General features: G+C 39.7%; 2 protein-coding genes across 2 annotated transcripts; one reads left to right on the plus strand and one right to left on the minus strand.

The window, feature by feature from the left end:
* Positions 1-956: 956 nt before the first annotated feature.
* LOC128541284 (glucose-6-phosphatase catalytic subunit 1) lies at positions 957-3,631 on the plus strand. Its single transcript, XM_053511633.1, has 5 exons — positions 957-1,259; positions 1,476-1,585; positions 1,731-1,839; positions 2,444-2,559; positions 2,648-3,631. The coding sequence occupies exons 1-5, from the start codon at positions 1,030-1,032 to the stop codon at positions 3,148-3,150; spliced, it is 1,068 nt and encodes a 355-aa protein (XP_053367608.1). The 5' UTR covers positions 957-1,029; the 3' UTR covers positions 3,151-3,631.
* Positions 3,632-8,115: 4,484 nt separating this feature from the next.
* Positions 8,116-21,133, minus strand: aarsd1 (alanyl-tRNA synthetase domain containing 1). The gene is made up of 12 exons (XM_053510900.1): positions 21,043-21,133; positions 18,856-18,987; positions 17,541-17,700; positions 15,891-15,948; positions 15,614-15,770; positions 15,102-15,218; positions 13,950-14,080; positions 13,797-13,863; positions 13,611-13,702; positions 11,851-11,905; positions 9,312-9,406; positions 8,116-8,539 (listed from the first exon to the last, which is right to left on the minus strand). The coding sequence occupies exons 1-12, from the start codon at positions 21,079-21,081 to the stop codon at positions 8,401-8,403; spliced, it is 1,242 nt and encodes a 413-aa protein (XP_053366875.1). The 5' UTR covers positions 21,082-21,133; the 3' UTR covers positions 8,116-8,400.
* Positions 21,134-27,904: the final 6,771 nt, after the last annotated feature.

Consider the following 27,904-nt stretch of genomic DNA (forward strand, 5'->3'; position numbering starts at 1 on the left):
TCACACAAAGATGAATGCAAATCAATAGTAACTTTAGTACTTATGCTTGGGAAAAAAAACTGAAATTTCATGATGTAGATTATGATTTTTTTAACAAGTTTTAAAACAGGAATTAAAACAGGTTATTTTTAGATTGTGTCATTGAACAGCGCCATTGAAGTGTCATTGAAGGCTCCATCACTAATTTACCATATAAGAGGATATGTAATTTTACTGCTGTTTTTACTGCATATTTTAAATGAACTGCACATGACTTAACAAAATGAATGTACAACTGAAATTCTGCTTTGCACATCATATTCAGACGCTCTGATGGGCTACCCTAGATCACTGGAGCGATAAGGACGTAATGGTGAACTTTTAGGCGTAGACTTTATCACAAATAGTTAAGCTACCGGATAAATAAAGTATTTCTTATTTATATTTGGCGTTATATCAAATTGGTACAATTATATGCAAATTTACTAGATCAAATTTTATTTTTATTAATTAATTAATAAACAATTTAACTGAAAACATTTAAGAATCTGCAGGACACGATAATTAAAAAAAACTCAATAATAAAATAAAATCTGTTTAACCAGTTTTAAATTGGCTTACAACTAAAGATATGATAATAATTATAAGAATAATAAGAAGAAGAAAAAGAAGATGTAGACATGGTAACTAATGGCGATTAATAAGGTCCCACTTATTTTGCAGGGTTTGGGGTTCAATCCAAGTCGCATTCCTATAATTTCTCTTCCGCCCCTTAACTTGTTTTTGTCCTGTCAGGTGTCCAACAAACAGGCTGTTTGTTAACTGTATCTAACTTTTTTTCCCCTTCTCTCTGTCCCCTCTGTTTTATTACACATGTGCAAGGTCCAAAGATCAGCGTTGTCCATGCGTTCAGCTGGTGGGCCTGCTGATATAAAGCCTAGAGCCAGCATGCTCAAAGACATCACTCCTCTCTCTCTCTCTTTCTCTCTCTTGTTCACTCTCTCCAATCAACATTTGGCTTTAGTTTTTTGGAAGAGGAACGCCATCGGAATGAACGCCATGATGGATGCTATGCATGACTATGGTGTGACTGCCACGCAGTATCTACAGACTAACTACAAAGATGCACAGGACTGGTTTCTGTTCGTCTCCTTCGCCGCTGATCTGCGCAACACATTCTTCATCTTCTTTCCTATTTGGTTTCACCTCAGGGCATCTGTGGGCATCAAACTCATCTGGGTGGCTGTGGTCGGGGATTGGCTCAACCTTGTCTTCAAATGGTAAGGCATGGTGAACTACATATATAGTACAATATATATATAAAAATAAAAGTATATAAATGTATATCAAGTATTATTTTCTGTTAAAAAAACAAAATCCCTATATGGTGATCACTAGAATAACATGTTTTCTCTATGATTTTGTTACACCAAGTTTTCATGGCTTACATACAATAATTTATAATAATTGTTTCCCCTCCAATTTCTGAAATAAAGGATCCTATTTGGAGAGCGGCCCTACTGGTGGGTCCACGAGACACCCTACTACAGCAACATTTCCGTACCGCACATTGAACAGTTTCCCGTGACCTGTGAGACGGGCCCAGGTGCGTCCTCTCATCACCACACACCCCAAACCACATGACTTTTAACCACACCACTATACAGTATACGCACTACAGATTAAACCTCATGACTATGACTTGGCTTTGATTTGACCTCATTAATGGTTTGCTCATGTGGCTGATGCAGGTAGTCCATCGGGTCATGCTATGGGCGCAGCTGGAGTTTACTATGCCATGGTCACCTCCATCCTGACCATCATGCTGAGCAGAAAGACAACAGATTCCACGAAGGCACTGTAAGAGACTTACGTTAATAGCAATGATCAATTTCTCATTAAACAATATTTAGCTTAAGATGAAATAGGGGTGCACTGGAGTACTGAAGCCAAAATTAGTAAAGGGATATCAAGGAGCATTTGAAAAGCACATACGCTAATAGGTTACTAGGCTAGGTTTGTTTATTTAAAATATGTTGCACTAACAAGTTATACGAGCTACCTTGTTTTTTTTAGAAAGTGTTTCTCTAAAGCTAAGTTTTATCGTCTTCAGAGTGTTGGAATTTCTTGTTGCTGAGCATGTTTACATTATTACGATAAGGACTCTAATTTTCCCTTAGCTAAGGTTAGCCAGGTTGTTGGTACCTGCCATGTGCAGCTACTATAGCAAAGACAGTTCTCATAAGTTTTACACTTAAGAGGTTATAACACGCTACTTTGGATCGTATAAGGGTATCATAGTTCCTTCCTTTGAGATCTTAAAAAAATACATCTAATAGCATGTAGTGGTATCAGAATCTTCACGGTTTTAAGTAAGTGAGCCCTGAATCAAACAATACAATTATTGGTATCCATGCACTCCTAATGTTAAAATGTTTGTTTTTTTCCCCCTTAAATGTTCCAGGTACTTGCGTGGCACACTCTGGACTCTTTTCTGGACCGTTCAGATCTGCGTTTGTCTCTCCAGAGTCTTCCTCGCTGCTCATTTCCCTCATCAGGTCATTGCTGGTGTAATAACAGGTCAGTTCTCTTTTACAATTCAGTCTCTATGGAACTTCTGAGCCGGACTGGGACCAAACGAACTAAAAATCTCGGGTCTCCCTGACAGGTATGATCGTGGCTGAAGTCTTCAACAGACAGAGGTGGATCTACTACGCCAGCCTGCAGAGGTACTTCAACATCACTTTGTTCCTGCTGGCATTCGCGGTGGGATTTTACATCCTGTTAAAGGCCGTAGGTGTGGATCTGCTGTGGACTTTGGAAAAAGCGCAGAAATGGTGCGTGAACCCAGCCTGGGTCCACCTGGACACGACGCCGTTCGCAAGCCTGCTGCGTAACATGGGCACCCTGTTCGGGCTGGGTCTGGGCCTGCATTCGCCCCTCTACACGGAGAGCAAGAAGAGTACCAGCGCCCCCTTTAGGATCGGCTGCGTACTCGGCTCTCTCCTCCTGCTCCACCTCTTCGACTCCATCAAGCCGCCGACGCACACGGCAGCGCTCTTCTACCTGCTCTCGTTCTGTAAGAGCGCCACCGTACCTCTGGTCACCGTCAGCATCATCCCGTACTGTGTATCCGGAGCCCTGAGTTTACCAAGCAAGAAACACCTCTAAAAGAACTTCTAAAAGACAATTCTAGTAAGAACACAAACCATCAGCAGTATTTTACAAAGCTTTCATTCTTCACAACACATTCAACTAGTATGCAACTGGGTTGGTTTCCTTCCTGCAACCCTACTGTAAAAAAAAAAAACTGTTTATTGCTCAGGATTATAGTGTTGTGTTTAGATTATCGTTATATTTAATCTCATAACTCGCACCTTAGTGCCCTTTCAGCAGACTGAGGATAGGCTTGGCATCCAGCCCAAGCACACAATTGCTTTTCGATGAGGTTCGTTTTTAAGAACTGAGATGTAATACTTTTACGACAGGGAAGATGAAGAACATTTCGTGCAATCTAACAGAAAGTGCTGCCTGCCTGTAACGGGAAAAACCCTCAGTGTTTCTCTGTGTGTATGGAAATATTAGTTGTCTGAGCCTTCTGTAAAATGTTATTTTTAGTAATGTTTATTTTTAATAAAACATTTAAAAATTTGTGGAGCGAGCTTGTCATTTATCAGCAGTTATGCTCTTCTAGACATAGACACTTTTTTGGTATCTCAAAAAAAATTTGAATGATTTTTTATTATATAATATATAATATTATTATATTATATTACGATCTGTGTACAGTATTTTGTCTTTTAACTCTAAATGAGTAAACAGCCATCAATGGACTCACAGAAGTTTGTCAAAAAGCGTTTAAGGAATCTTCAAGTTATTGTAGAAATTCCAATTATAGTGATGAATGTATTTGCTTTTTGGTTAGATTTTTTATTTTTTTTACCAATTGTTAGGATTTTGACGGCTGCTTTAACAAAAATGCCAACAATTAATTGAGGAAATCAGAATCAGCAAAGGGTTGGTTTGATTCCGCCTGACGTGAGTGGAGTTTCTTTGTTTTTTTTTCAGTTGCAGACAAGTCATGCTTTTTTTTAACTGTTTATAATTATATTTAATGATGTTCTTGTGGCAGAAAACGTACTGACTCCTTACGGCATACTTCACCATATCAACAATTATCTAGTGATCTATTACAGTATAATTCATTATACAACAGTTAATTTCACCCGAGCAATCTAATTGGAGTCATGCTTACAGTGCTGAGACGTTAATGAATTATATCCATCACTCCGTAGTACTGAGGAGAGAGAGAGAGCTGTTGCATGTAAATACTCACACTCAAAACCAGCCATGGAAGCACTTTCCAAAAGAATGGGATCACTCGCAAATTTCTTTTTGGAGAAGGAGAGGAGAAGCTCATTTAGAGTTACCAGCCTCAGAAATCACCAAAATTAACAAACAGCACCTCAGATTAGAGCCGTTATGAAGGATTTACAAAGCAGAAGTAGCAGATACATTTTGATCTCAACTGTTCAAATTATTGTAGAAAAAAAAAAAAATCAAGAATGACCATATAGTTAGAAAGTGATCCCAAATTCTTTGTACTGTATCTGACAACGTCATGTCATTTTAAATAATACTATGTCTTCTTAATAATTGCTACCAAGTTGTTCCAATGGAGTTGATATGCTTAAGGAGAATAAGTGGAAATATAAAGAGATGTACACGACTGTTCACCACCTCTATGGTTTATTCTCCTACATAGTAGCGGTTAGAACTTAAAACTACTTTAACTGTTGGTTGTCAACTGTCAGTCGCCCGCAGAGGTGTCAAGTAACGAAGTACAAACACTTTGTTACCTTACTTAAGTAGAACTTTTGGGTATCTATACTTTACTGGAGTAATTATTTTTTAGCCGACTTTTTACTTCTACTCCTTACATTTTCACGCAATTATCTGTACTTTCTGCTTCTTACATTTTAAAAATAGCTTTGTTACTCCTATTTTATTTCAGCTTGTCATTCAAAAAACAAACAAACAAAAAACATCTGGATAAGTCGCACCATCTGGATGGAGCGAATTAGATTGTGGTTGGATGAGAAGTATAAACACACCATTCCGACACCCTATTGGTTGGTACGCGATCCATCGCACCTGCACATGATGTCACGTCACACACACCAGCAAGGACGTTTGAATTAAATAGTAATTTCGGTTGATAAGGTTGTGATAAGTAGACGAAGATGTCTGTGATAGAGACTCAAGATTCGAGCGAAATGTCACAACCAAGCACCAAGCCTTAGGTTTTATCCTTAATGCTTTTCCCCCTCATGTTACTTTTATACTTTAAGTAGTTTTGAAACCAGTACTTTTACACTTTTACTTGAGTTAAAAAACTTGAGTTGATACTTCAACTTCTAAAGAAGTCTTTTTAAACCCCAGTATCTATACTTCCACTCAAGTAATGAATGTGAATACTTTTGACACCACTGGTCGCCAGCTTCGCTAGTGGTGGCTGGAATTCCTCAAGCAGGACTTGGTTGTTGGTAACAATTGTTGTATTAAAACAATAACACACAGAGGGAGTGCTGAACGTGAGCGCGGCTCTGATGCCTTCTGTACTCAGACTACACCCTCGTGCCTACGATGACATCACAGCCATGCTGATATTCATCACAACAGCACTCACACTTGTGTGATATTGCTTAAGTATTGCCAATCTTTAGATGTAGTCTGTCCATCATACATGTCCTTACAGGTACAGTGGTGTGAAAAACTATTTGCCCCCTTCCTGATTTCTTATTCTTTTGCATGTTTGTCACACAAAATGTTTCTGATCATCAAACACATTTAACTATTAGTCAAAGATAACACAAGTAAACACAAAATGCAGTTTTTAAATGATGGTTTTTATTATTTAGGGAGAAAAACAATCCAAATCTAAATGGCCCTGTGTGAAAAAGTGATTGCCCCCCTTGTTAAAAAATAACTTAACTGTGGTTTATCACATCTGAGTTCAATTTCTGTAGTCACCCCCAGGCCTGATTACTGCCACACCTGTTTCGAACAAGAAATCACTTAAATAGGAGCTACCTGACACAGAGAATTAGACCAAAAGCACCTCAAAGGCTAGACATCATGCCAAGATCCAAAGAAATTCAGGAACAAATGAGAACAAAAGTAATTGAGATCTATCAGTCTGGTAAAGGTTATAAAGCCATTTCTAAAGCTTTGGGACTCCAGCGAACCACAGTGAGAGCCATTATCCACAAATGGCAAAAACATGGAACAGTGGTGAACCTTCCCAGGAGTGGCCGGCCGACCAAAATTACCCCAAGAGCGCAGAGACAACTCATCCGAGAGGCCACAAAAGACCCCAGGACAACATCTAAAGAACTGCAGGCCTCACTTGCCTCAATTAAGGTCAGTGTTCACGACTCCACCATAAGAAAGATTTCCAAGGCGCAAACCACTTTTAAGCAAAAAGAACATTAAGGCTCCTCTCAATTTTGCTAAAAAACATTTTAATGATTGCCAAGACTTTTGGGAAAATACCTTGTGGACCAACGAGACAAAAGTTGAACTTTTTGGAAGGTGCGTGTCCCGTTACATCTGGCGTAAAAGTAACACAGCATTTCAAAAAAAGAACATCATACCAACAGTAAAATATGGTGGTGGTAGTGTGATGGTCTGGGGTTGTTTTGCTGCTTCAGGACCTGGAAGGCTTGCTATGATAGATGGATCCATGAATTCTACAATCTACCAAAAAATCCAGAAGGAGAATGTCCGGCCATCTGTTCATCATCTCAAGCTGAAGCGATCTTGGGTGCTGCAGCAGGACAATGACCCAAAACACACCAGCAAATCCACCTCTGAATGGCTGAAGAAAAACAAAATGAAGACTTTGGAGTGGCCTAGTCAAAGTCCTGACCTGAATCCTATTGAGATGTTGTGGCATGACCTTAAAAAGGCAGTTTATGCTAGAAAACCCTTAAATAAAGCTGAATTACAACAATTCTGCAAAGATGAGTGGGCCAAAATTCCTCCAGAGTGCTGTAAAAGACTCGTTGCAAGTTATCGCAAACGCTTGATTGCAGTTATTGCTGCTAAGGGTGGCCCAACCAGTTATTAGGTTCAGGGGGCAATTACTTTTTCACACAGGGCCATGTAGGTTTGGATTCTTTTTCTCCGTAAATAATAAAAACCATCATTTAAAAACTGCATTTTGTGTTTACTTGTGTTATCTTTGACTAATAGTTAAATGTGTTTGATGATCAGAAACATTTTGTGAGACAAACATGCAAAAGAATAAGAAATCAGGATGGGGGCAAATAGTTTTTCACACCACTGTGTATGAGCAGTTTATATAGAAAAAATACTTTAACACACAGGAAAGAGTGTATTAATGTATGTCCCCATCTGTCCATTACTGCTTTACCACTTGTCCTTCAGCTTCTCTACGATTGTTTCTGTTTCTGTCAGGATATCATTTTATTCCCAAGATTTACAGACTATCTGACTCATTCTGTAGTCCAAGATTAGCATTGTTAATACACAGAGCTAGCATGTAGCATGGCATAACATAGGATATGATAGGCTAGTCAGGTTATACTGTCATGTCACACATTGGCTGTTTTTTTACTTTTCAATAAAAATTATAATCCTAAGGAATAAACGGTGGTAAAGGTATGTGTTGGATGTTGTAATCAGTACTTTAGCTCTAACTCGTTACCTACTTTCTATCTTGCTAGTTAGCACCTAGCCTAACGGCTAAAATTATGCCGCCTGCCTTCTCACAAAAATGCCACCATCGCATGAATTCACAGATTTACACTAAAATGGTAAATCACAAATGTGTAAATATACTATAACAACAAATTGAGCATGATTTAAATATAAATTTTGACATTTTTTGAAAGCTTTAAAATTATATAAAATTTTAAATAATCCTTGTGATTGTGTAAAGCTGCTTAGCAACAGTGTCAATTGTAAAAAGCGCTATACAAATACAATTTAATTTAATATCATTATAAACATGTGATTTCAGTTACAGTCAGCACTACCGTCCATACGGCTGTAAAAGACGTTACTCAAGATCATTTTAAAAAGCTCTGTGGTATAAATGATGACACTATACACATTGTAATTAGTTTATTTACACATCTAGAGAACTGATCTGCCTGGGTTTCATGTGAGCATGTGTGTGCTTCTCATTCTCTTGCTTTACATATGCTTCATAATAAATGTGATTGAACTCAATTTGCCGAAGAGCACAAAGATCAGCAAATAACTGAAAAGATGTACAATCAGGTAAAATGGTTAGAACTATATTATATTTCATAATGGCTGTTCCATAGAGTGGGTTCTCGTCACTCCTGCTGAAGCATGCAGCATGCTCTTTAGTCAGTGAGGTCATCTCTGTCACTCCTCTCCCGCAGTACGGCGGCGACTGTGCTCCTGCAGTAAAGCCTCCACCTCGGATCTCTTCGCCAGGCTGTTGGCTTTACCTTGGAAACGGCCGCCCTTTCCTGCTCCTTTTCCCTGCAGCAGTTCTGCTACCCTGTGTGTGTGGGGCAGACGCAACAATATCATAGCTAATTCACTTAAAAAAGCTTCAAAACAGTGGACTTTTTTGACCTGATAATTACAACATTTCTTAGCTAGTTGATTTACTTTATTTGTGGAGTAACCTATACACTGAAGAGTCTATCGCTTTAACTCTATTTGAAGTTTGACCATAAGTGACAGATTCATGTATCGCATCCTTTTATGAAATGTAGTACGGTGCAAAGGCCTCCTCATTTCTTTATATTTTGCTACCAAAAAGCCAGAATTCTTGTATTTTTAATGCAATAGTTCTTCAAATGACCTAAAGTACTTTTTGGCTCTCATTTTTAGTCCGGTCTCTGATCAGTGTCAAAGGAATATTTTTTGTTTGTTAAGCCACACAGTGACCTACTGTATGAATCATTCAGCCATCAAAATCTAACTTCATGCATGAGTCAGTGAGAAACAGATGCAGATGGTAACAGATGATCAGTCCAGCGATGAGTATATTGGTTATCAGAACAGACAGGAGGGGATATGAGGTTGCTGCCGAGGTTGTTGCGTGAACAACCGATTTTTCTTTTTACGCACTTTTCAGCCTGTCACAGTAAACTTTTGTTCTCATTTTTTTAATTTTAATCTACATAATTTAATTCATATTTAATATGGACAAATTAGACTTTTGCACAATACTGTACATCGACAGAACTATTTAAATCAATACACTGGAGTGACAGACACGGAGTAAAGCAGCAGGAGAAATCCATGGTTGTTATTTGCCTTACCGTGGCCCCACTTCAGTTACGAGGTTCTCGGGCCCTGCAAGTAAAAACAGACCCGCCCCTTTCTCTTCCCCGACTGTCAGAAAGATGACTGTGTCCTGCACACAAAGAGGAAATCATGACTGAAGACACCATAAAGAGAGTTCGATATGTACTTTAACCCTAATCTTTTATTTATTATTAAGACATTGTTTCACGTTGGGTCATGCATGTTTCCCTCATGTCTACAACTGCACATAGTCAATTCCAGGATTACTGGTGACCATGATGACTCTAAGTAAGCATTAATACACACAGTATATAAAAATAGTTCTTACAGGCAGTGAGTGATATTTTAAGCTTAAGAGCAACAGTCAATATAGGGTAAAATCACCTACAAGCCACCAGTTGTGTGAAAATGCCTTAACACAAATTTACAAAAAATATTCCAGGAAAAGCGCTGGCTTGTGTAAACCTACTGTAAATAAAATGCAAGCTATTGTTTAGGAAAATAGTTTTTAGAGTAGTTGATCAGAAATTTCAGCTTTTCTAGAATTAATCCATAGTGAAGCCTGAACTATAGAGTTCAGACAGCATCAAACAAAAATACTTAGAGAAAATAAAACTTTTGTCGGACTCATTAAGTTCACCCATGTGGAAAAGTTCTCAGAAGGGTTTAATTATACAGTGGGGCAAAAAAGTATTTAGTCAGCCACCAATTGTGCAAGTTCTCCCACTTAAAAAGATGAGAGAGGCCTGTAATTTTCATCATAGGTATACCTCAACTATAAGAGACAAAATAAGAAAAAAAAAATCCAGAAAATCACATTGTCTTATGAATTTATTCGCAAATTATGGTGGAAAATAAGTATAACAAATTTTCATTCCAATACTTTGTTATATACACTTTGTTGGCAATGGCAGAGGTCAAACGTTTTCTGTAGGTCTTCACAAGGTTTTTACACACTGTTGCTGGTATTTTGGCCCATTCCTCCATGCAGATCTCCTCTAGAGCAGTGATGTTTTAAGGCTGTCGCTGGGCAACACGGACTTTCAATTCCCTCCAAAGATTTCCTATGAGGTTGAGATCTGAGATCTGGAGATTGGCTAGGCCACTCCAGGACCTTGAAATGCTCCTTACAAAGCCACTCCTTCGTTGCCCGGGCGTTGTGTTTGGGATCATTGTCATGCTGAAAGACCTAGTCACGGTTCAGCTTCAACGCCCTTGCCGATGGAAGGAGAGTTTCACTCAAAATCTCACGATACATGGCCCCATTCATTCTTTCCTTTACATGAATCAGTCGTCCTGGTCCCTTTGCAGAAAAACAGCCCCAAAGCATGATGTTTCCACCCCCATGCTTCACAGTAGGTATGGTGTTCTTTGGATGCAACTCAGCATTCTTTCTCCTCCAAACACGAAGTTCTATTTTGGTTTCATCTGACCATATGACATTCTCCCAATCCTCTTCCGGATCATCCAAATGCCCTCTAACAAACTTCAGACGGGTCTGGGCATGTACTGGCTTAAGCAGGGGGACACGTCTGGCACTGAAGGATTCCCTGGCGACGCAGTGTGTTACTAATGGTAGCCTTTTTACTTTGGTCCCAGCTCTCTGCAGGTCATTCACTAGGTCCCCCTTGTGGGTCTGGGATTTTTGCTCACAGTTCTTGTGATCTTTTTGACCCCATGGGGTGAGATCTTGCGTGGAGCCCCAGATCGAGGGAGATTATTAGTGTTCTTGTATGTCTTCCATTTTCTAATAATTGCTCCTTCAGTTGATTTCTCCACACCAAGCTGCTTACTTATTGCAGATTCAGTCTTCCCAGCCTGGTGCAGGTCTACAATTTTGTTTCTGGTGTCCTTTGGCCATAGTGGAGTTTGGAGTGTGACTGTGAGTTTGTAAACAGGTGTCTTTTATACTGAAAACTGATGCCATTAGTACAGGTGATGAGTGCAGGACAGAGGAGCCCCTTAAAGAAGTTGTTACAGGTTTGTGAGAACCAGAAATCTTGCGTGTTTGTTATTGACCAAATACTTATTTTATCGAGGACTTTACCAATTAATTCATTAAAAATCCTACAATGTGATTTTCTGGATTTCGTTTTTTTATTTTGTAGTTGTGGTATACCTATGAGAAAGGGGTTCTCTCGTGCAAACATTCCAAACAGCTTGTTTCTTGGGGAATTTTATACTTGGTGCAAATTCAAAAAATACTATCAAGAAATATTTTCCTGAACACTAGCTTGTTCATAACGTTCTGGGAATATTTTATTTTGGTTAACACAGTCAGTACCTTTCCTGAAACATTTCAGGAAATTTGTGACATGACATTTTTACATATTGAGCAATTTAACAATAAAAGATTTGCATTTAATAGGTTTGGGTTGTATTTAAATATTTATTTCTATTTGAAACGGTTTGGCAGACACCCTTAAACAGAGCAATTTTATATTTATGGGGTGTCAGTTTTGGAAGTGGTTCCTACAGTGCCTAATGTAGTAATGTAATCATTAAATCTTACAGTTATTATTTAGCTTATGTCTATTCGTGTAGTAAACTTACCTGAAAGCCAATTTCATTTGCAATGATGTTCATGAACTCATTGTCACCATCCTTGCTATGAGCACAGGAAAAGAAAAGAAAAAAAAAAAGCATAAAAAAAGCAAGATCTTTAAAGCTACTAATATAAAATATGTATTTTAACACAATGGCTGGCCAAAAAGGTCTCAAGTTTGTGGAATAAATGTGGCCAGGAAAAAGAAATCATGATCAGAGATCATTTAAACGCTTAGTGCAAGTTGCATTGTAAAAAATCATTAAAAATCACAATGTGCCAAGATCTCACACCACTGGGACTAAACAGCTGTGTGGCCATAAGGAAACCACCTGTTAGTAAGACTATTCAGATTCATTTGACAATGAAAAAGAAGCAATGGGAAAACGTTACATGGTCTGATCTGTTCAGTCTGACACTACTCCAGAGCGATGGAGTAAGAAAGGAAACCTCTGGAGGCAGTGTTATGATCTGGGGTTGCTTCAGTTGCTTAGGTCTAGACTCAACAGTGTACTTTATGTGGCAATAAAATGAAATCAGCTGACGACCTGAATGTACTGAACGAACAGGTTATCATATTGGTAGAGTTTTTATATACACAGTACTGACGTATACAGTACTGAAAAGATGTTCACAGTATACAGTACTGAAAAGATGAACAATATTACCTTGTTGTCATTACCTTGTGAGTTTATTTCTCCTGAAAAAGAGTTAGTGTGTTGATTTATCACGGAATGGTAAATTACGGGAAACATCACGACCTGTTTCGGAAACAGCAACATGCAGGACAGACGAGCTCTACAGAGGGTGGAGCGCATCATCCGCACCGAGCTCCCTGACCTGCACTCAATCTACGCCAAGAGGTGCTGGACCAAGGCCAGGAAGATGGTGACCTCAGCCACCCCAGCATTGGACTATTAAAATTATCTATTTGACTCATCCTGGACATTCATGGACACTTATGGACACCTGCACATTCATGCACACTTACCTATTTATATTTTATTTCTTGGATCACTGCACACAAGTCACTTTAATAAGACACTTTCATGCATATTTGCACACCTCCAGTTGTTTTTTTTATTTACTCTATATTTTCTATATTGTACAGAATATTTTTTATTTTTATCCCACTGTAGCTAAATTTATTCTTTATTGTATTTCTTTTTTATTTATATTTATTTCCTATTAATTAGCTTTTATTTTTAAGGTCACGGGCTGTCGTGTTAGCATTTAACTGCATATCGTACTGTGTATGAGACAAATAAAATTTTTATTTGATTTAAATGCGTAATGTAAGTGTTCTAAGTGTGTCATATTATCACGCAGATTCTCAACCTAAAATCCTGAAGCAAAGGTCGCTGCAGGCAAAAGCGTAATGCAGAAACAGTTCTTGGCAGATCTGTAAAGCTAAACACACTCTCTTTTAACGTTCCCCACAAGTAGGAATCAGGTGGTGTAATATCGGGAGAATGGGACACGTACGGGGAGAACCTAATCTGCCACCATTTTTAAACTTCACCACGTTCACTACCACTTTTTTTTTACTAAAGCTTTTCCCTTTGTTCGCGAGACCCATTTCCAACAACAATTCTCCACAACACAACTTCCTTTTCACTCCTGGGAACATGTGACCCATGGATAAACGCAAATGCACGTCCGAGATGCGCTAATGTCAGTACTATATACTTTGGCGCATACCGTATTACCTCGTGCCACTTTTTTTTGGCCAGGCAGTGAATGTTTAGGTGTTGAGACAGACACGTACTTGTGCAAACTGAAGAAGTTGCCTCTTTCTGGCTGACTCTTGAAGTTTTGTGCGATAAGAACTGCCATGTCTCTGAGAATAGTGAGGTTACTCTGCAAAAAAAACAAAGAAGTTAGTTTAAGTTTAATGAATCCTACAGCAACTACTAGTTTTAGTACTAGTACTAGTAACACTACTTAGTTTTACCTTCTGAAGGCGCTTGACTGTTTTCTGTAGTTTGTCCACAGCATCGACGTGCTCATCTGGTCCTGTTCTGAGGGACACCAGATGTAAGAATAATTAAGCAGGATTTCAGGATAACCACTTACAGAATGGCGCTCGTTCTCTCCGCGCACTTACTTCAGCAGCGACGTTAGTGACTTCTCCATGTTGTAACTTTTTTCAGCATATTTCAATACTCTGTTTCCAGCTATAAAAATTAAGTTGGTCTTGTTTTTCTTCCCTTTCTCTGTCCCAAGAATCTTGATCACCTTGCAAAGCAAGAACAGATGATATAAATTGAAAAAAAACATAATATAACATGACATGATATAAATTGGAAAAAAAAAGAAAAAAAAATTACATTTACACTACTTTAAATGTTTTGAGCACAAGTTTCACACGGTCTAAACTAAAACTCAAAACACCACAAAACCTCTAAAGACACTGATGAGTTAGATAAACTAAAAAAGTACTTGGTTATGTGGTTGACACTACAGGCCACAATGCTAAATGGAAATTTATAAAAGGATGTCAGTGCTAAGAACAGAAGTTTTAGTTATCACTTATTTCTATCACTAACTTTAAGCTGGCATAAAGAGAATTTGTAAACATCAAGTAGATTCTAGAATAAAACTAGACTGGTCATCAGGCTGTGTCCCAAATTCACACATACTGTTATGTTCACTATTTATGGGGACTTATTATACAAAGCTCACTTTTTAGACGTTGTTAGACATTCAGATGGGTCTCACACAAAAAATGTGGGCAAAACCTGTTCAGTTCAGTGAGCTCTGAATGTGTACCAGGTTTCTCATGTATACGTTAGTGTATATGAGCTAAGCAGCAAAATCTTGTGTGACAGTCCCACGGCTCTCAGCAGATTCGCAACCTATTTGCGGCAGATTCCAACCTGTGTGCTGATTTTTAAGACATTTTGCGCGTGTTAAGAGAAGTTTATTATCCTTGGAAGAACAAGAAGGCACTTGCACTATTGGTCATCATAGCAATGATGTAACAGCTATGACGTCATAGTGCTTGGGCCCCTTATAAAAATGACTCGCTTATTTATGCTACAGTATGTAACATGTAAGGAATAAATTACTTCTGGACAAAGCTGTTGTTAGTAAATAAATCCCTGCTAAATCTTAACACGATTGCTAGTTAAGACACTGAAGCTAAGGTGTGCTGTTTTAAATTAAAACCGCAATTTTATTTAATTGTTTGCCACGACACCCACGTATCTCCAGCTCCAGACTAAAGACACTTATCTATCACAGGCTGCTTACTAACCTGTAGATGACTGAGATTAGACACATGGGTCCCACAGCACATATTGGCATCTACTCCCTCAATATCGATGATCCTGATCGGTCCAGCATGATCGTCAGGAAGCCCTCTGCTTCTTACCTGCACACATACAGACGTGACTTTAGTGGTCTTCTGTGCCCAAAACTAGCTAAAATTGTCTCACCAACATCCTGTTTCACTCTCAGCCACATTACACAGTTGAGTCAGAAAGCACACACACATACACACAAACACAAGCACACACACACAAGCACAAAATCTTACCCAGGACCCAAAATATAGGGGACAGGGGTAGCTCAGTGCTTAAGGCATTGGAAAACGGTTCGGAAGATCCCAGGTTCAAACCCCACAACCACCAAGTTGCCACTGTTGGGCCCTTGAGCAAGGCCCTTAACCCTCAACTGCTCAGATGTGTAATGAGATAAAAATGTTAGTCGCTCTGGATAAGAGCGTCTGCCAAATGCTTAAATGTAAATGTAAATATAAACACACACCTTCTCCATTGCAGGGTCGTCTATAGAGAGGAGGTGCACGTTGACTGGGACATGAGCTCGGATTCTCTTGTTGACCTTGTCCTCCAGCGTTTCCATCTCTCCTGGCTTCACAGAGGCCGTATCCAGCTCGATGCTGCTGCGCTGGCGGCCCAACTCCCTGCAGCACACACATACAGTAGTACGCACACATATCTTACTGCTGTTTAAGCTTTAATAAAAATGAAATGGGTTTGCAAAAATTTGTGAAATTGGTACAAAATCAGAGTTTACACAGTACCATGATGTAGTTTTGTAGCCAAACATGGTGTCTGCCAAGGCAGTGATCAGATGCTGACCTGTGGACGAATCACATAAAGTAGAGGCTAAAACTTAAACATTAGTTTTTAGTTCAAAAATATAAATTATTAAAGGTAATTCTAACTGACAGGTTATTTTATAAGAAATAAAAATTTTATGTTTGACAAATGTAACAATGTCTTATAAGTATAATAAACACTTCAGGATGTACACATTATAAAATATCAAACTACTGAGGCAGGGGTAAGTTGCTTGTAAGCAGGGGTGAAAAGAGTAATAAAATTTTGTACTCACTGTTACTTCAGTGAAATTTTAGTAAAGTGCAAGTAAAGTTACCAGTGTGAAAAATCTACTCAAGTAAAAGTAAAAAGTGGCTCATTAAAAATTAACTCAGGGTAAAAGTTACCGAGTTACTTTTTAAAAAAGCAGGGGTGGGTTGAGGGATAGTGTAGTTTAAAGTCTCATGTGCTTCATGAGAATTTGGTGGCATTTTGCTTTCAGATGGGTCTGAATCACTGGCATCTGTTTTGTCCGTCTCCATCGTTCTTGTGAATTTAGTGCGTTTGTTCTCCACGACCATTAATCAATCATTGCAATTGCTTAATTGATTTTTTTTATTGATTTATTTTTTACTCTGTAACAAATATAATTTAAAATGTAGCGAAGTACAATACTTCTAACAATACATAACTTAAGTAAAAGTAAAATTACAGCTCATTCTTTACTTTGCTTGTACAGTAAGTTGCTCTAGATGAGGGCATCTGCCAAATGCCTTAAAGGTAAATATACTGCTTCGCATTGGGAAGCTTCTCACCACAAAGCTGCTGATCATTTTCCTACAAAAGCTTGTGCTATCATGTTCTGTTCACTGCAATAATAATCCTAATATTCCGATAATAAAATATAAAAATATTGATAGAGCTTGTGGGATAATCTAGGAGCAACCTTCACTTCTGAATAATAAATCCACGTGCAGTTATGCAAATGACCACTAGGTTTAAAAATGAGTCAATCTCTATAGAGCCCTGGGTAAAAATTACCAAGTTTACAACAAAAATAAAATGTTTGCAGTCTAGTGCAAAAACAATATTGGTCGCCGTAATGCCATGTACAATCCTGACCCCACTCCAAGCCATTTCCACATGTGTAGGTCATTAAAGGAGTTCCTGGAAGGCCAACGTTTAGGAAATGAAGCAGGCAGTCCAATTATGGCACCGGCGTACTGGGAAAACTTTCTAATTCGATGGTATTTAGGCACCGTAATCCATTTGGTCGTGATTTTCCATTTATGGCAACTGTATGACGGGTGATTTTAAACTTTCTCATCAGTTAAAATGACATTAAGCCATAAAATTATACATTATAAGAGGCGTGCAATTTGAGTGACAGTAGCACAGGAGTCAACAAAAATGGCGACAATCAGAGCTTCACATTGAAATCCTACAAATGATGTCACGGAGGGTTTGTCCCATATTTATATATATATATATATATATATATATATATATATGCACATACAGTCTACAATGACCACAGATACTAAATTTAAAAATCCGCTGTTGTTTGATCTATCATAAAATTTCATGGCTGATATAGTGTAGGAAGTAAAATGGGTGTGTGTATGCTGTACCTGAATGCTGCTGCATGTGATCAAACCGACGCTCCCAGTCTACCTTGAGCCGAACCTCCCGGCCTTTCTCCAAAGCTGATCTGAGGAAGTGCACTGCCTCTGCTCCCTGCCTCAACACTCGCACCACCTCCAGATCGTCAATGGTTCCATGGTCATCAGGCTGTGACGCAAATTTACACACATTCAAACTGTTACATACACTACAGAGACCAAAACACAACAAGTACTGTAACTTATTGTTTGCTACACATTAGGCTAAATGATAGACAAGATATTGTGTCATAAATTTGTAAGAGCCTATTAGGGTGCAGTACGTAATTGCAGGTCATAAGTTCCCAGGTATAATGTCTGATTCAACCTTGAGCAACACCAGACACACAGAGCGGCTTGCCAAATTTCATCGATTAAGTTAAATTAAATGCAGAGCGTCACCAAGACCTCAGTGACAACTGCACATTTTAGCATTGTCAAACTGGAACTTTTGATAAACTACCTAGTTTACATACCTAAACTACCTTTATTTCTTTATACAATCTTCTGCTACAGTAATGCACTTATCTCAGTGCTGCACTAGTGCCTGAATACCATCGAACTAGAAAGTTTTCCCAGTATGCCGGCGCCATGATTGGACTGCCTGCTTCATTTCTTAAACGTCGGCCTTCCAGGAACTCCTTTAATGACCTACACATGTTGAAATGGCTTGGAGTGGGGTCAGGATTGGAGTGGGGTCATGTGGCAATAACTCCCGGACGTGTTTTTTTAATGTGCAGGTGGTGTTGGTAAATGACTGAGTGTACAGTTCAAACAGACAGATCCGTTTCTTCCACAACCTAGTGAGACGGTATCTAATGATTTTCAAGGATCAAGTCTCACTACTCATCCAAGTAGCTTCATCAGTCTGAAGTGAGGTATTACCCTAACAAGAGGGAAAACCAGTTGATGTTACTTCTGCATAATTTTGTAGTATGTCTTTCCCTGGAACCAAGAAGCCAAATCCTGTTCCACTACGACAATAAAGACAAATTTTCCCAAGGAGTCTTCAGAGCTTGACTGCCCTTCACTGGAACTCCGACTGAACCCCAGGCCTCCTCGTCCTACAACAGACCCTGACCTCACTAATGCTCTTGTAGCTGAATGAACACAAGTCAAGACAAGCACCCTTTAAAGACAAGTGGAAATCCTTCCTAAAAAAACATAGGAGGAGAGTGATGGTCAGGTGTCTGCAAACTTTAAGTCAAATATAATGCTTCAGAAAGCTTATATCCACCCCCCCTTCCTTGGCCGTGTCATGGTGTAAATGCACAGTAAAATTCACCTGTCCACCTCCCTCAGGGAACAGAATGGTGTCTTTTAGTATGATGTTAAAACCCTGCACTTTTTCTTTCTTGCCGTTGTTGTTGTCCAGCTTCAGTTCGGCGGGTGAACAGGAGACCACCGACGTGACAAACTGTGAAAGGTAACAGAAAAGCAGTAAGTTGTCTGTTTGTTTAAAGTAACACACTGTATATGCTTTGCTTCATAGCAATCGGCCCACGGGAAGAAAAGATATGCTACTTATATATTTAAATGGAAAACAACCTTATATTATAAAAAAAAATCGACCTTAAAAAAATAATTTTTTCATCTCAAAATTTACAGATGCCGCTGTAGGTTTTTTAAGTGCGCAATTTAATTCCACACACACACACACACATATATATATATATATATATATATATATACATACACACACAGTATATACACATACAGTATATGTGTGTATATAGTGTATATACACATACAGTATACAGTATATATACAGTGTCACCTTGGATGGTGAGCATAATTCATTCCGAAAGCGGGCTCGTATTCCAAAAAACTTGATGAAACTCAAATTATTCATTCCACAGCCCAAAAAATAAATACATAAAAATAATTAATACAAAATATAAAGTAAAAATAAAACAAATTAACCTGCACTTTACCTTAAAAAAGTACAAATAAATCCTGACAGATAAGTATTTCCGTTTACGCGCGCAGGCGCTGTGTATGTGTGAATCTAAAGTAAGCGGAGAGGAGCAATCAGCCCCTCCCGTCTCTCCCTTCTTATCTTATACAGTAAACCTTTCTCCTCTCTTATTTGAATTTCACACAAACACACACACATTAACGGAAAGACTGTTTTGTCAGAAAAATGTGCAAGAAACATCAAATAAAAACACAAAATAAAATGTTTTACGCGCAAATACATTATAGTAAACAGTACACGCATTGATTATACCAGTGAACGTATACATACGATTACGCACAATTCTGCAGTGCAAGAGAGAAAAAAAACATTGGTTCAATTGTGATCACAGAGAAAGGCTAACCTCTGTGTCTTTAAATAATAACTGACTGCTGTTACATAATTATCTAATTCCATATGTGTTATTTCATAGTTTTGAAATCCCCAAATTTGTTGTGGAATGTAGAAAATAACTCAAACAATTACAAGTGTGTGTATATATTCTTTTGTGTGGCAGCTCATGTGTCACCACACTGACTCCAAAATCTATTTTTTAAGTCAATTTTTTTTGAGGCTGTAAAATGGTGTCATTCCTCTATAATCCTACAGAGGGTGCTCTACACATTCTCAGGCAGCACAGCACTCTCTCTGTGGTGGAGCAAAGTGTGAAGTTGGTTTAGAATTCTAATCAAATTTGAGAAATAAAATTACTAATGAGTCCGGAAAAATTATTTAAATTGTGATATTTATGGAATCGCAATACAAATCAAACCGGCAACTGAGCAACGTGAGAAAAATCCTATCAGATGGGATCCCTGAGGGGACCCCAAAAAATTAAAAATAAATGAAATAAAAAATGCATACCCACAGTTGTTACCTATTCCCTTTATAAAAACTCAAAATGAATTAGGGCAGTAATGTGTAGTTTTATGTTTCCTCTATAGATAGTTTTCGCACCATCGTTAAAGCTATGATGTGACAGTCAGAAGAAAGGCGTACATATTGCTCATGTTGAAGTGTGTATACTTTTCATGTGTGTGTATATACACAATTCCAGTCAAAAGTTTAGGCACAATTTCTTCAATCTAGAACAATACTAGAGATTTCAAAACCATGAAATAACACATATTGAATTATGTGCATTATATACACACACATTTTGTCATACCATCTTTGTGAGGACCTTCCACTAACTAATAATGCAGCTATTAAAGTAATAAATACTAAGTCTACACATCTCAGCTGCACCAAAAGTAAACATTTTCTAAAGTTTATTTTTGTTCATTACTTTAAATTTACTTTATTTCTAGACATGCCCATTCATGAATGTCCCCACAAAGTCCCTGCTCAGATATTCTGGCCCTCTTGGAGACACTGACAGACTGCTAGCAGAAGAGTTAGCCGCTTAGCTAACAGTGTGCGAGGAGCTTTATTTCGTTCGCAAGAAATATCTACAACAGCTAATTTTAAACATTAATATCTAATGCAAATATACCGTGTGGGAATTTTACATACTTCCTGCATGTAACAGTCTCTCTGACACTGAAACGCCATGATACACACAGCAGATAACGCCGGAAAAATGTCCCCTGATACTGACTGAGGAGTCAATATGGCGCTGTTTTTCAAAATAATAGTCCCCACTTTACTCCACACACGTGTGAGTTTAGTGTCAATTTTCAGCTCTTTTCAAATTTAGTCTTAGTCTTAGTGCCGGAATAAGTGTTCCTGAAAAGTTTTTATCATATTTAGTCAATCTTATCTTATTTTTGTTTAGTCAAGTTTTAGTCTACTAAAAGTCTGGACATTTTAGTCTAGTTTTAGGCAGAGGAACCTACAAGTATTTTAGTCTATAATATTTTAGCAATAAGATTATTATTATTTATTTATTTATTTATTTATTTATTATTGATGATTAATTATGACTTATTTTAGCAAGATTAATATTATTATTTATTATTATTATTGTTAATTATTATTATTGTTATTGTTAATTGTTATTACAATAATAATTATAATAATTATTAATTATTTTAGCAATAAGATTATTATTTATCATTATTTATTTATTATTATTGATGATTAATTATGACTTATTTTAGCAATAAGATTAATATGATTATTTATTTATTATTATTATTGTTAATTGTTATTATAATTATTATAGTTATTGTTATTAATTATTTTAGCAATAAGATTATTATTAATTAACCCTACAGTCAAATTATTCTAGCCAACCCTCATTTTTTAAAGTTTTTTTTACAAAATAATTATCTTAACATTTAAAATGTATCTTTTCATCTGATGTTTTCAGCTAATTATATTTCTTATTTCTTTTTACCCGTCACAACTACTGCTGCATGTTTTTTTTGTTTTTTTAACTACAAAACAATAGGAGCAGTATGGACAGTGTTTTGAAACTTTTTTTTTTTAATGAATTTACACACTTGGACTGTTGCAGCTCCTATAGGTCACAATCATTTGCTAACCTATTAGATTAATGATTTTTTCATTGATTTAACTATAAAATAAAATACATCAGAACATAATTATGTCATCATGTTATCATGTTACAAGGAGGCTGTAAAATAGGGTGATTTTTATGGTATACTGTACCTTTATGCGTCTTTTAATTGTGTGCCCACACTGTTTCTCCTCTAATATTACTACTGTACACACTTTTTTCTTCGGTTTAATATAAAAAAAATGATGAGGACCCATATAGGGCTTAAATCAAACTTTACAAATGCACACACACATGAAACACCGGCATACACATATATGAAACAATCACACATATAATATATATATATATATATATATATATATATATATATATATATATATATATATATATATATATATATACTAACTGCTCAAACAACCACATATGAAATGTGCACGCACGCACACACACAAACGCTCAGTGCATACTGTTTGTGTGTGTTTGAGTAAAGTTTGATTTAAGCCGTATACGGCGCCTCATAAAAATGGGCCCAAATATCATCTATTCTCTTTGGCTCGAGGAATACTGCTGTCATGACGAAAAGTTAAAGATGACTGAGCTGCAACTAAGATCAAGATAAGATCACTGCACGTGCAAACTACTCTTGATATGCTGCTTCTCGTGCCATAATAAATTGTCTTTTTTCGTCAACAATATTGCATGCTGATTTCTTCACTGTCACTGTTTATTGTCATTATTTATTGTTTATTTTCATTGACAAAATGAACACTAGTGTGAGTATATACACCAATGAACCATAACACTGATGATCAGATATACAGTATACTGCACACTAGGGACAGGATGGGCACCCAGCCTGTCCGGTCTGATCCCACAGACAATCCAAGGCAGCACATTTACCTTCTTCATTCATGTTCCATACCGCCTCTGTGTGCATGGAGATTGCATGTTCTCCCCGTGTTTGGCAGCCCATAAGCAGGGCAAGATTAAAGAAAAAGGCAATAAGGATAAACAATAAAAGTTTAGATAAACATCAAAAATTCAAAAATTTTCAAAAATTATGTTGTGCTGAGTGTAAATGTTGATTGCTGTTCATCAGTATATTTTTAATTAATACAACATATTGGGATTAATATGATAATGATAGTTACAATGGTACCTTGGCATACAAATGCCCTGCCTTATGAATTTTCGCCTTAAGAACAGAAATTTGTCTGACCGTACGATGCATTTTCAGCATACGAACGAATGAACCAAACCGACCCAAACTGAATGCCAGGTAAGTTGTGCGTCCATCCGTTGCTTGCATCAGGAAAAGGCCAAACAGTGAGTTTAGAACTAAGAATCAACCCATGATACTAAAGTTGCCTTTGGCATGCATTCAAAGGCTATGTGAATTTTCACACGTTTTTGTAATATTTTTGGGTGGCTGGAATAGATTATCTGCATTTACGTTATTTTGTATGGGGAAAATCCCTGTACTGTAGAATCACAGAAGAACTCGCCTCCAGAAAGAACTCGATTTGTATAAAGAGGTTCCTAGTTGCAGAGTAACCACTTTGTAAGGGATAAAAAAAAACAGATACCAAAACCACTAGCCAAAACATACTGAATATGACACCAGGGCTTTAGATTGCCAGACACACACACACTAATTCACACTTCTACTGGAATGTTTACTGGAGCTTTCTACTGACATGTCTTGGGAGGTGGGAAGAAAACAGAGAACCTGAAAGCAACTCACATAGACATGAAGAAAATGGTCAATAAAACAGCCATAAATGCAGAAATAAAGCAATTAGACACTAAAATATGTTTACAAAAGAACCACATAAGTACAGAAATGTATAGATTATATAGCTATACGACTACCACCAAACCACTGGAACATAACTCAGACATAATGATTTTCTAATGTTTAGATAGTTTTTTCTAACAGATAGAGATCCAACAGTTTAGATATTTTTTCCTTAACAATTCATCAACGATGTCCTGAGAGACATGCATGCTACAAGTTCGTTTATATCACCATATCACCATAATGGGCCAATGGGTGTTAACCTTTATATCACCATATCACCATAAAGCATCTTAACTATTCATATACATTACTGTGCAAAAGTCTTAGGTACTAGGACCCAGAAGTTAAGTGGTCGCAAACCAAGAAGTATAAAAGGAGTAAACAAACCATAGCACCTCGCTCAGTCATTGAGTTTTGCCCATGCCACGTCGGAACCGTTCGTCAAATCAAAAGTGAGTACTCACTTTCTTGGCTTTGCTTCCTGATCGAGTGTGTATTTATAGGACGCGGGTTAGATTGTGTCTTTCCATTGCTCCCCATTTGTGAGAGTCCTTAGATCAAATAGCGTGATTATCCGGCCTACTCGTGTTCTTTCGCGTTTGAGTTTACTATTCATGCAACAAAGGGCTAACCGCTAAAGCTATGTCTTCTGGTCACCTAAGGTTAGTTCTTGACAGAATGACTGAGCCAGCCGCGGTGAACCCAGCGGATCACGCGCACCTCTGCGACGTGGTAGATCAGCACGCCGAGCTTATCAACAAGCTAACCGAAGAGATCGCTAATCTGCGCCTGGGCTTCCAAGACGTCTCAGCCTTGTGCCGCTAGGTCGTGGAGCTCCGGCGGGAGAACGTTGATCTCCGTGCGGCTATGGATAGCGCGGCTAGCTGGTCTCCCGTCGGAGCGGCCGCGGCGCCACACCAATCCCCCCCCCCTTCTAATGTATCCAGCTCCAGCCGGGTTCCGTTCCTCCCGGCGGCCACCTCTACTCTCTGTTAGCTACCAAGACGCAGTCGATGGAGGAATACATCAGGAGACATGCTAGGCCAATGGGTGTTCGTTTACTTAGACAATATTCTCATATACTCCCGCACCATCAAAGAACATATCCAACATGTCCGGGCTGTTCTCAAGAGATTGCTCGCTCACCAACTGTACGGTAAGTTGGAAAAATGTGCTTTTCACAAGCACTCCACCACGTTTCTGGGTTTTGTCATCTCGCCCCAGGGTGTGGCCATGGACCCGCAGAAACTAGAGGCTGTTCGTCATTAGCCCCTACTCAGAACTCTCAAACAGCTTCAACGGTTTCTCGGGTTTGCGAACTTCTACCGTCGCTTTGTCTGAGGCTACAGTACATTTGCAGCACCACTGACCAGTCTGACCAGGCCCACATCTCATCCCTTCCAACTCACGCCTGCTGCCATCTCTGCATACAAAGAATTTCTGGCACTTCCAGATAAATGGGATGGCACGGATGGGAAGTGCAGTGTGTTTTTGACAGCGCTTGTTCTGGTGTTCGAGTTCAACCAGCCACCAGGTACTCCACCGATTGGCTACGCATTGCTCTCCTGGTTTCGTTGCTATCCGGTCAGGCAGCTGAGTGGGCCACGGCAGTTCTACGGGCAGAAACAGACACAGCCCACTCCTACAACAAATTTACCCGCCAACTCAAATTCACTTTCGAACACCCAGCGGGCGAGGTGGAGACCGACACCAAACTCTACCATCTGCGGCAGGGAGGATCGTCCGTGAACCAGTACACAGCTGAATTCCGGACCCTCGCTGTGCAAACCAACTGGGGAGATGCCACGCTCTGGACATCCTTTTACAAGGGACTGGCTTCACGAATAAAAGACGAGCTCCGTATTGATCAGCGCCTTCCACCGCCCAAAGCCAGCCCCGAGGACCCTGCACCCACCTTCTCCTACGCCATACCACGACCACCTACAGCCTTCACCACCACCACTACCGGACCTGTCGGATCTCCACCTCCTGCCGTGGTTGACACCGGAGCCAGGGAACCCATGCAACTAGGACGCGCCTCCCTGTCCGTAGCGGAACGCGACTGACGGTATCGAGGGGGTTTGTGTGAACTGGGTCGGCAGCACACCCCTGGGCGATCTGCCCAATTTGCCCGGGAAACAAGGAGAGACTCACCGGGCCCCCTCCACCTCTCCACCACGACCAGCGCCACCATCTCACGCCTCACAGTCCAGATAACCCTCCAATTTGGCCACAAACGAGTTCGAAGTACTGCGTTCATCGACTTCCGGTGCCGCTGGTAACTTCATTGACTCTACATATGCCAAAGAATTGGAGGTGAAGATCGAGGCTTTATCCTAACCGGTTAAAATCACTTCTGTTGACGGTCGGCCCCTTTCATCCAGCCCTATCCACCAACCCAACTCATCATGCTCACTATAGACCAACACAAGGAACAGATTCAACTCCACCTCACATCCATCTCATCTCCTCCCATCATCCCCGGATACCCTTGGCTGCTGCAGCACGACCCCCTCATTTCATGAAACCAAAACCGAATCCTCCAGTGGGGGCCGACCTGTACTGAACTTTGCCCACGGGCCCGGGCTCGAACGTGTTCCACGGAGTCAGAGGCCCCCGATGTCGACATTAACGCCATCCCTCCTGCCTATCGTGACCTGGCTGGAGTCTTTGGTAAAAGAAGAGCCACCCACCTTTCACCCCATCGGCCTTACGACCTGGCGATAGAGCTCCAGCCGGGTTCCGTTCCTCCCGGCGGCCACCTCTACTCTCTTGTTAGCTACCAAGACGCAGTCGATGGAGGAATACATCAGGAGACATGCTAGGCCAATGGGTGTTCGTTTACTTAGACAATATTCTCATATACTCCCGCACCATCAAAGAACATATCCAACATGTCCGGGCTGTTCTCAAGAGATTGCTCGCTCACCAACTGTACGGTAAGTTGGAAAAATGTGCTTTTCACAAGCACTCCACCACGTTTCTGGGTTTTGTCATCTCGCCCCAGGGTGTGGCCATGGACCCGCAGAAACTAGAGGCTGTTCGTCATTAGCCCCTACTCAGAACTCTCAAACAGCTTCAACGGTTTCTCGGGTTTGCGAACTTCTACCGTCGCTTTGTCTGAGGCTACAGTACATTTGCAGCACCACTGACCAGTCTGACCAGGCCCACATCTCATCCCTTCCAACTCACGCCTGCTGCCATCTCTGCATACAAAGAACTCTGTCACCGCTTCACCACCACCCCTGTTCTTCTTCATCCAGATGCCAACCAACCGTTGTTGCGGATGTGGGCGCCGGCGCTGTTATCTCCCAACGAGGTCCAGACCAAAGCTACACCCATGTGGCTTCTACTCCAAGAAATTTGACCCCACTCAGCAGCGATACGGGGTAGGGGACCGCGAGCTGTTGGGCATAAAGTGGGCCTTGTAGGAATGGCGTCACTGGCTCCAGGGCGCCAGTGAGCCATTCATTGTCCGGACAGATCACCAGAACCTCATTACCATCAGGAACCTCAAACAACTCAATCCACGACAGGCACGGTGGGCATTATTCTTTGAACAGTTCAACTTTCATCTGTCATACCGCCTGGGGTCCAAAAACACCAAGGCTGACACCCTATCCTGACAACAGGAGGAAGACGTCACCTGGGCGGACCCCGTGCCTGTCATACCAACTTCACGCATCATTGCACCCCTTCAATGGGATTTAGAAACGAGGGTTCGCCAGGCTCAGGCTGCGGAGGCTGGGCCAGCAGGTGCGCCGCCTGGACGACTCTATGTGCCCGAACCTTTAAGAGCTGAGGTCCTCCAGTGGGGCCACTCCTTGCCTGTCGCCGGCGCCCCGGAAACCGAAGGCAAGCCAACTGTACCATCCAACGTATCGACGCCAGCTACATCACCCAACACCGCCGTCGACACTCTCTGGGACGTTTGTATAAAGTAGGTGACAAGGTATGGCTCTCAACAAAAAACCTCCATCTACACACAGAATCCCAGAAACTTTCACCAAGATTCATCGGCTCATGCCGCATCAATCTACAGATCAACCCTGTCACCTACCGGCTTTAGCTGCCTGCGGCGCTCCGGATTCACCCAGTATTTCATATTT

This window comes from Clarias gariepinus, chromosome 14 (genome assembly GCF_024256425.1).
Source record: "Clarias gariepinus isolate MV-2021 ecotype Netherlands chromosome 14, CGAR_prim_01v2, whole genome shotgun sequence".
NCBI lineage: Eukaryota > Metazoa > Chordata > Actinopteri > Siluriformes > Clariidae > Clarias > Clarias gariepinus.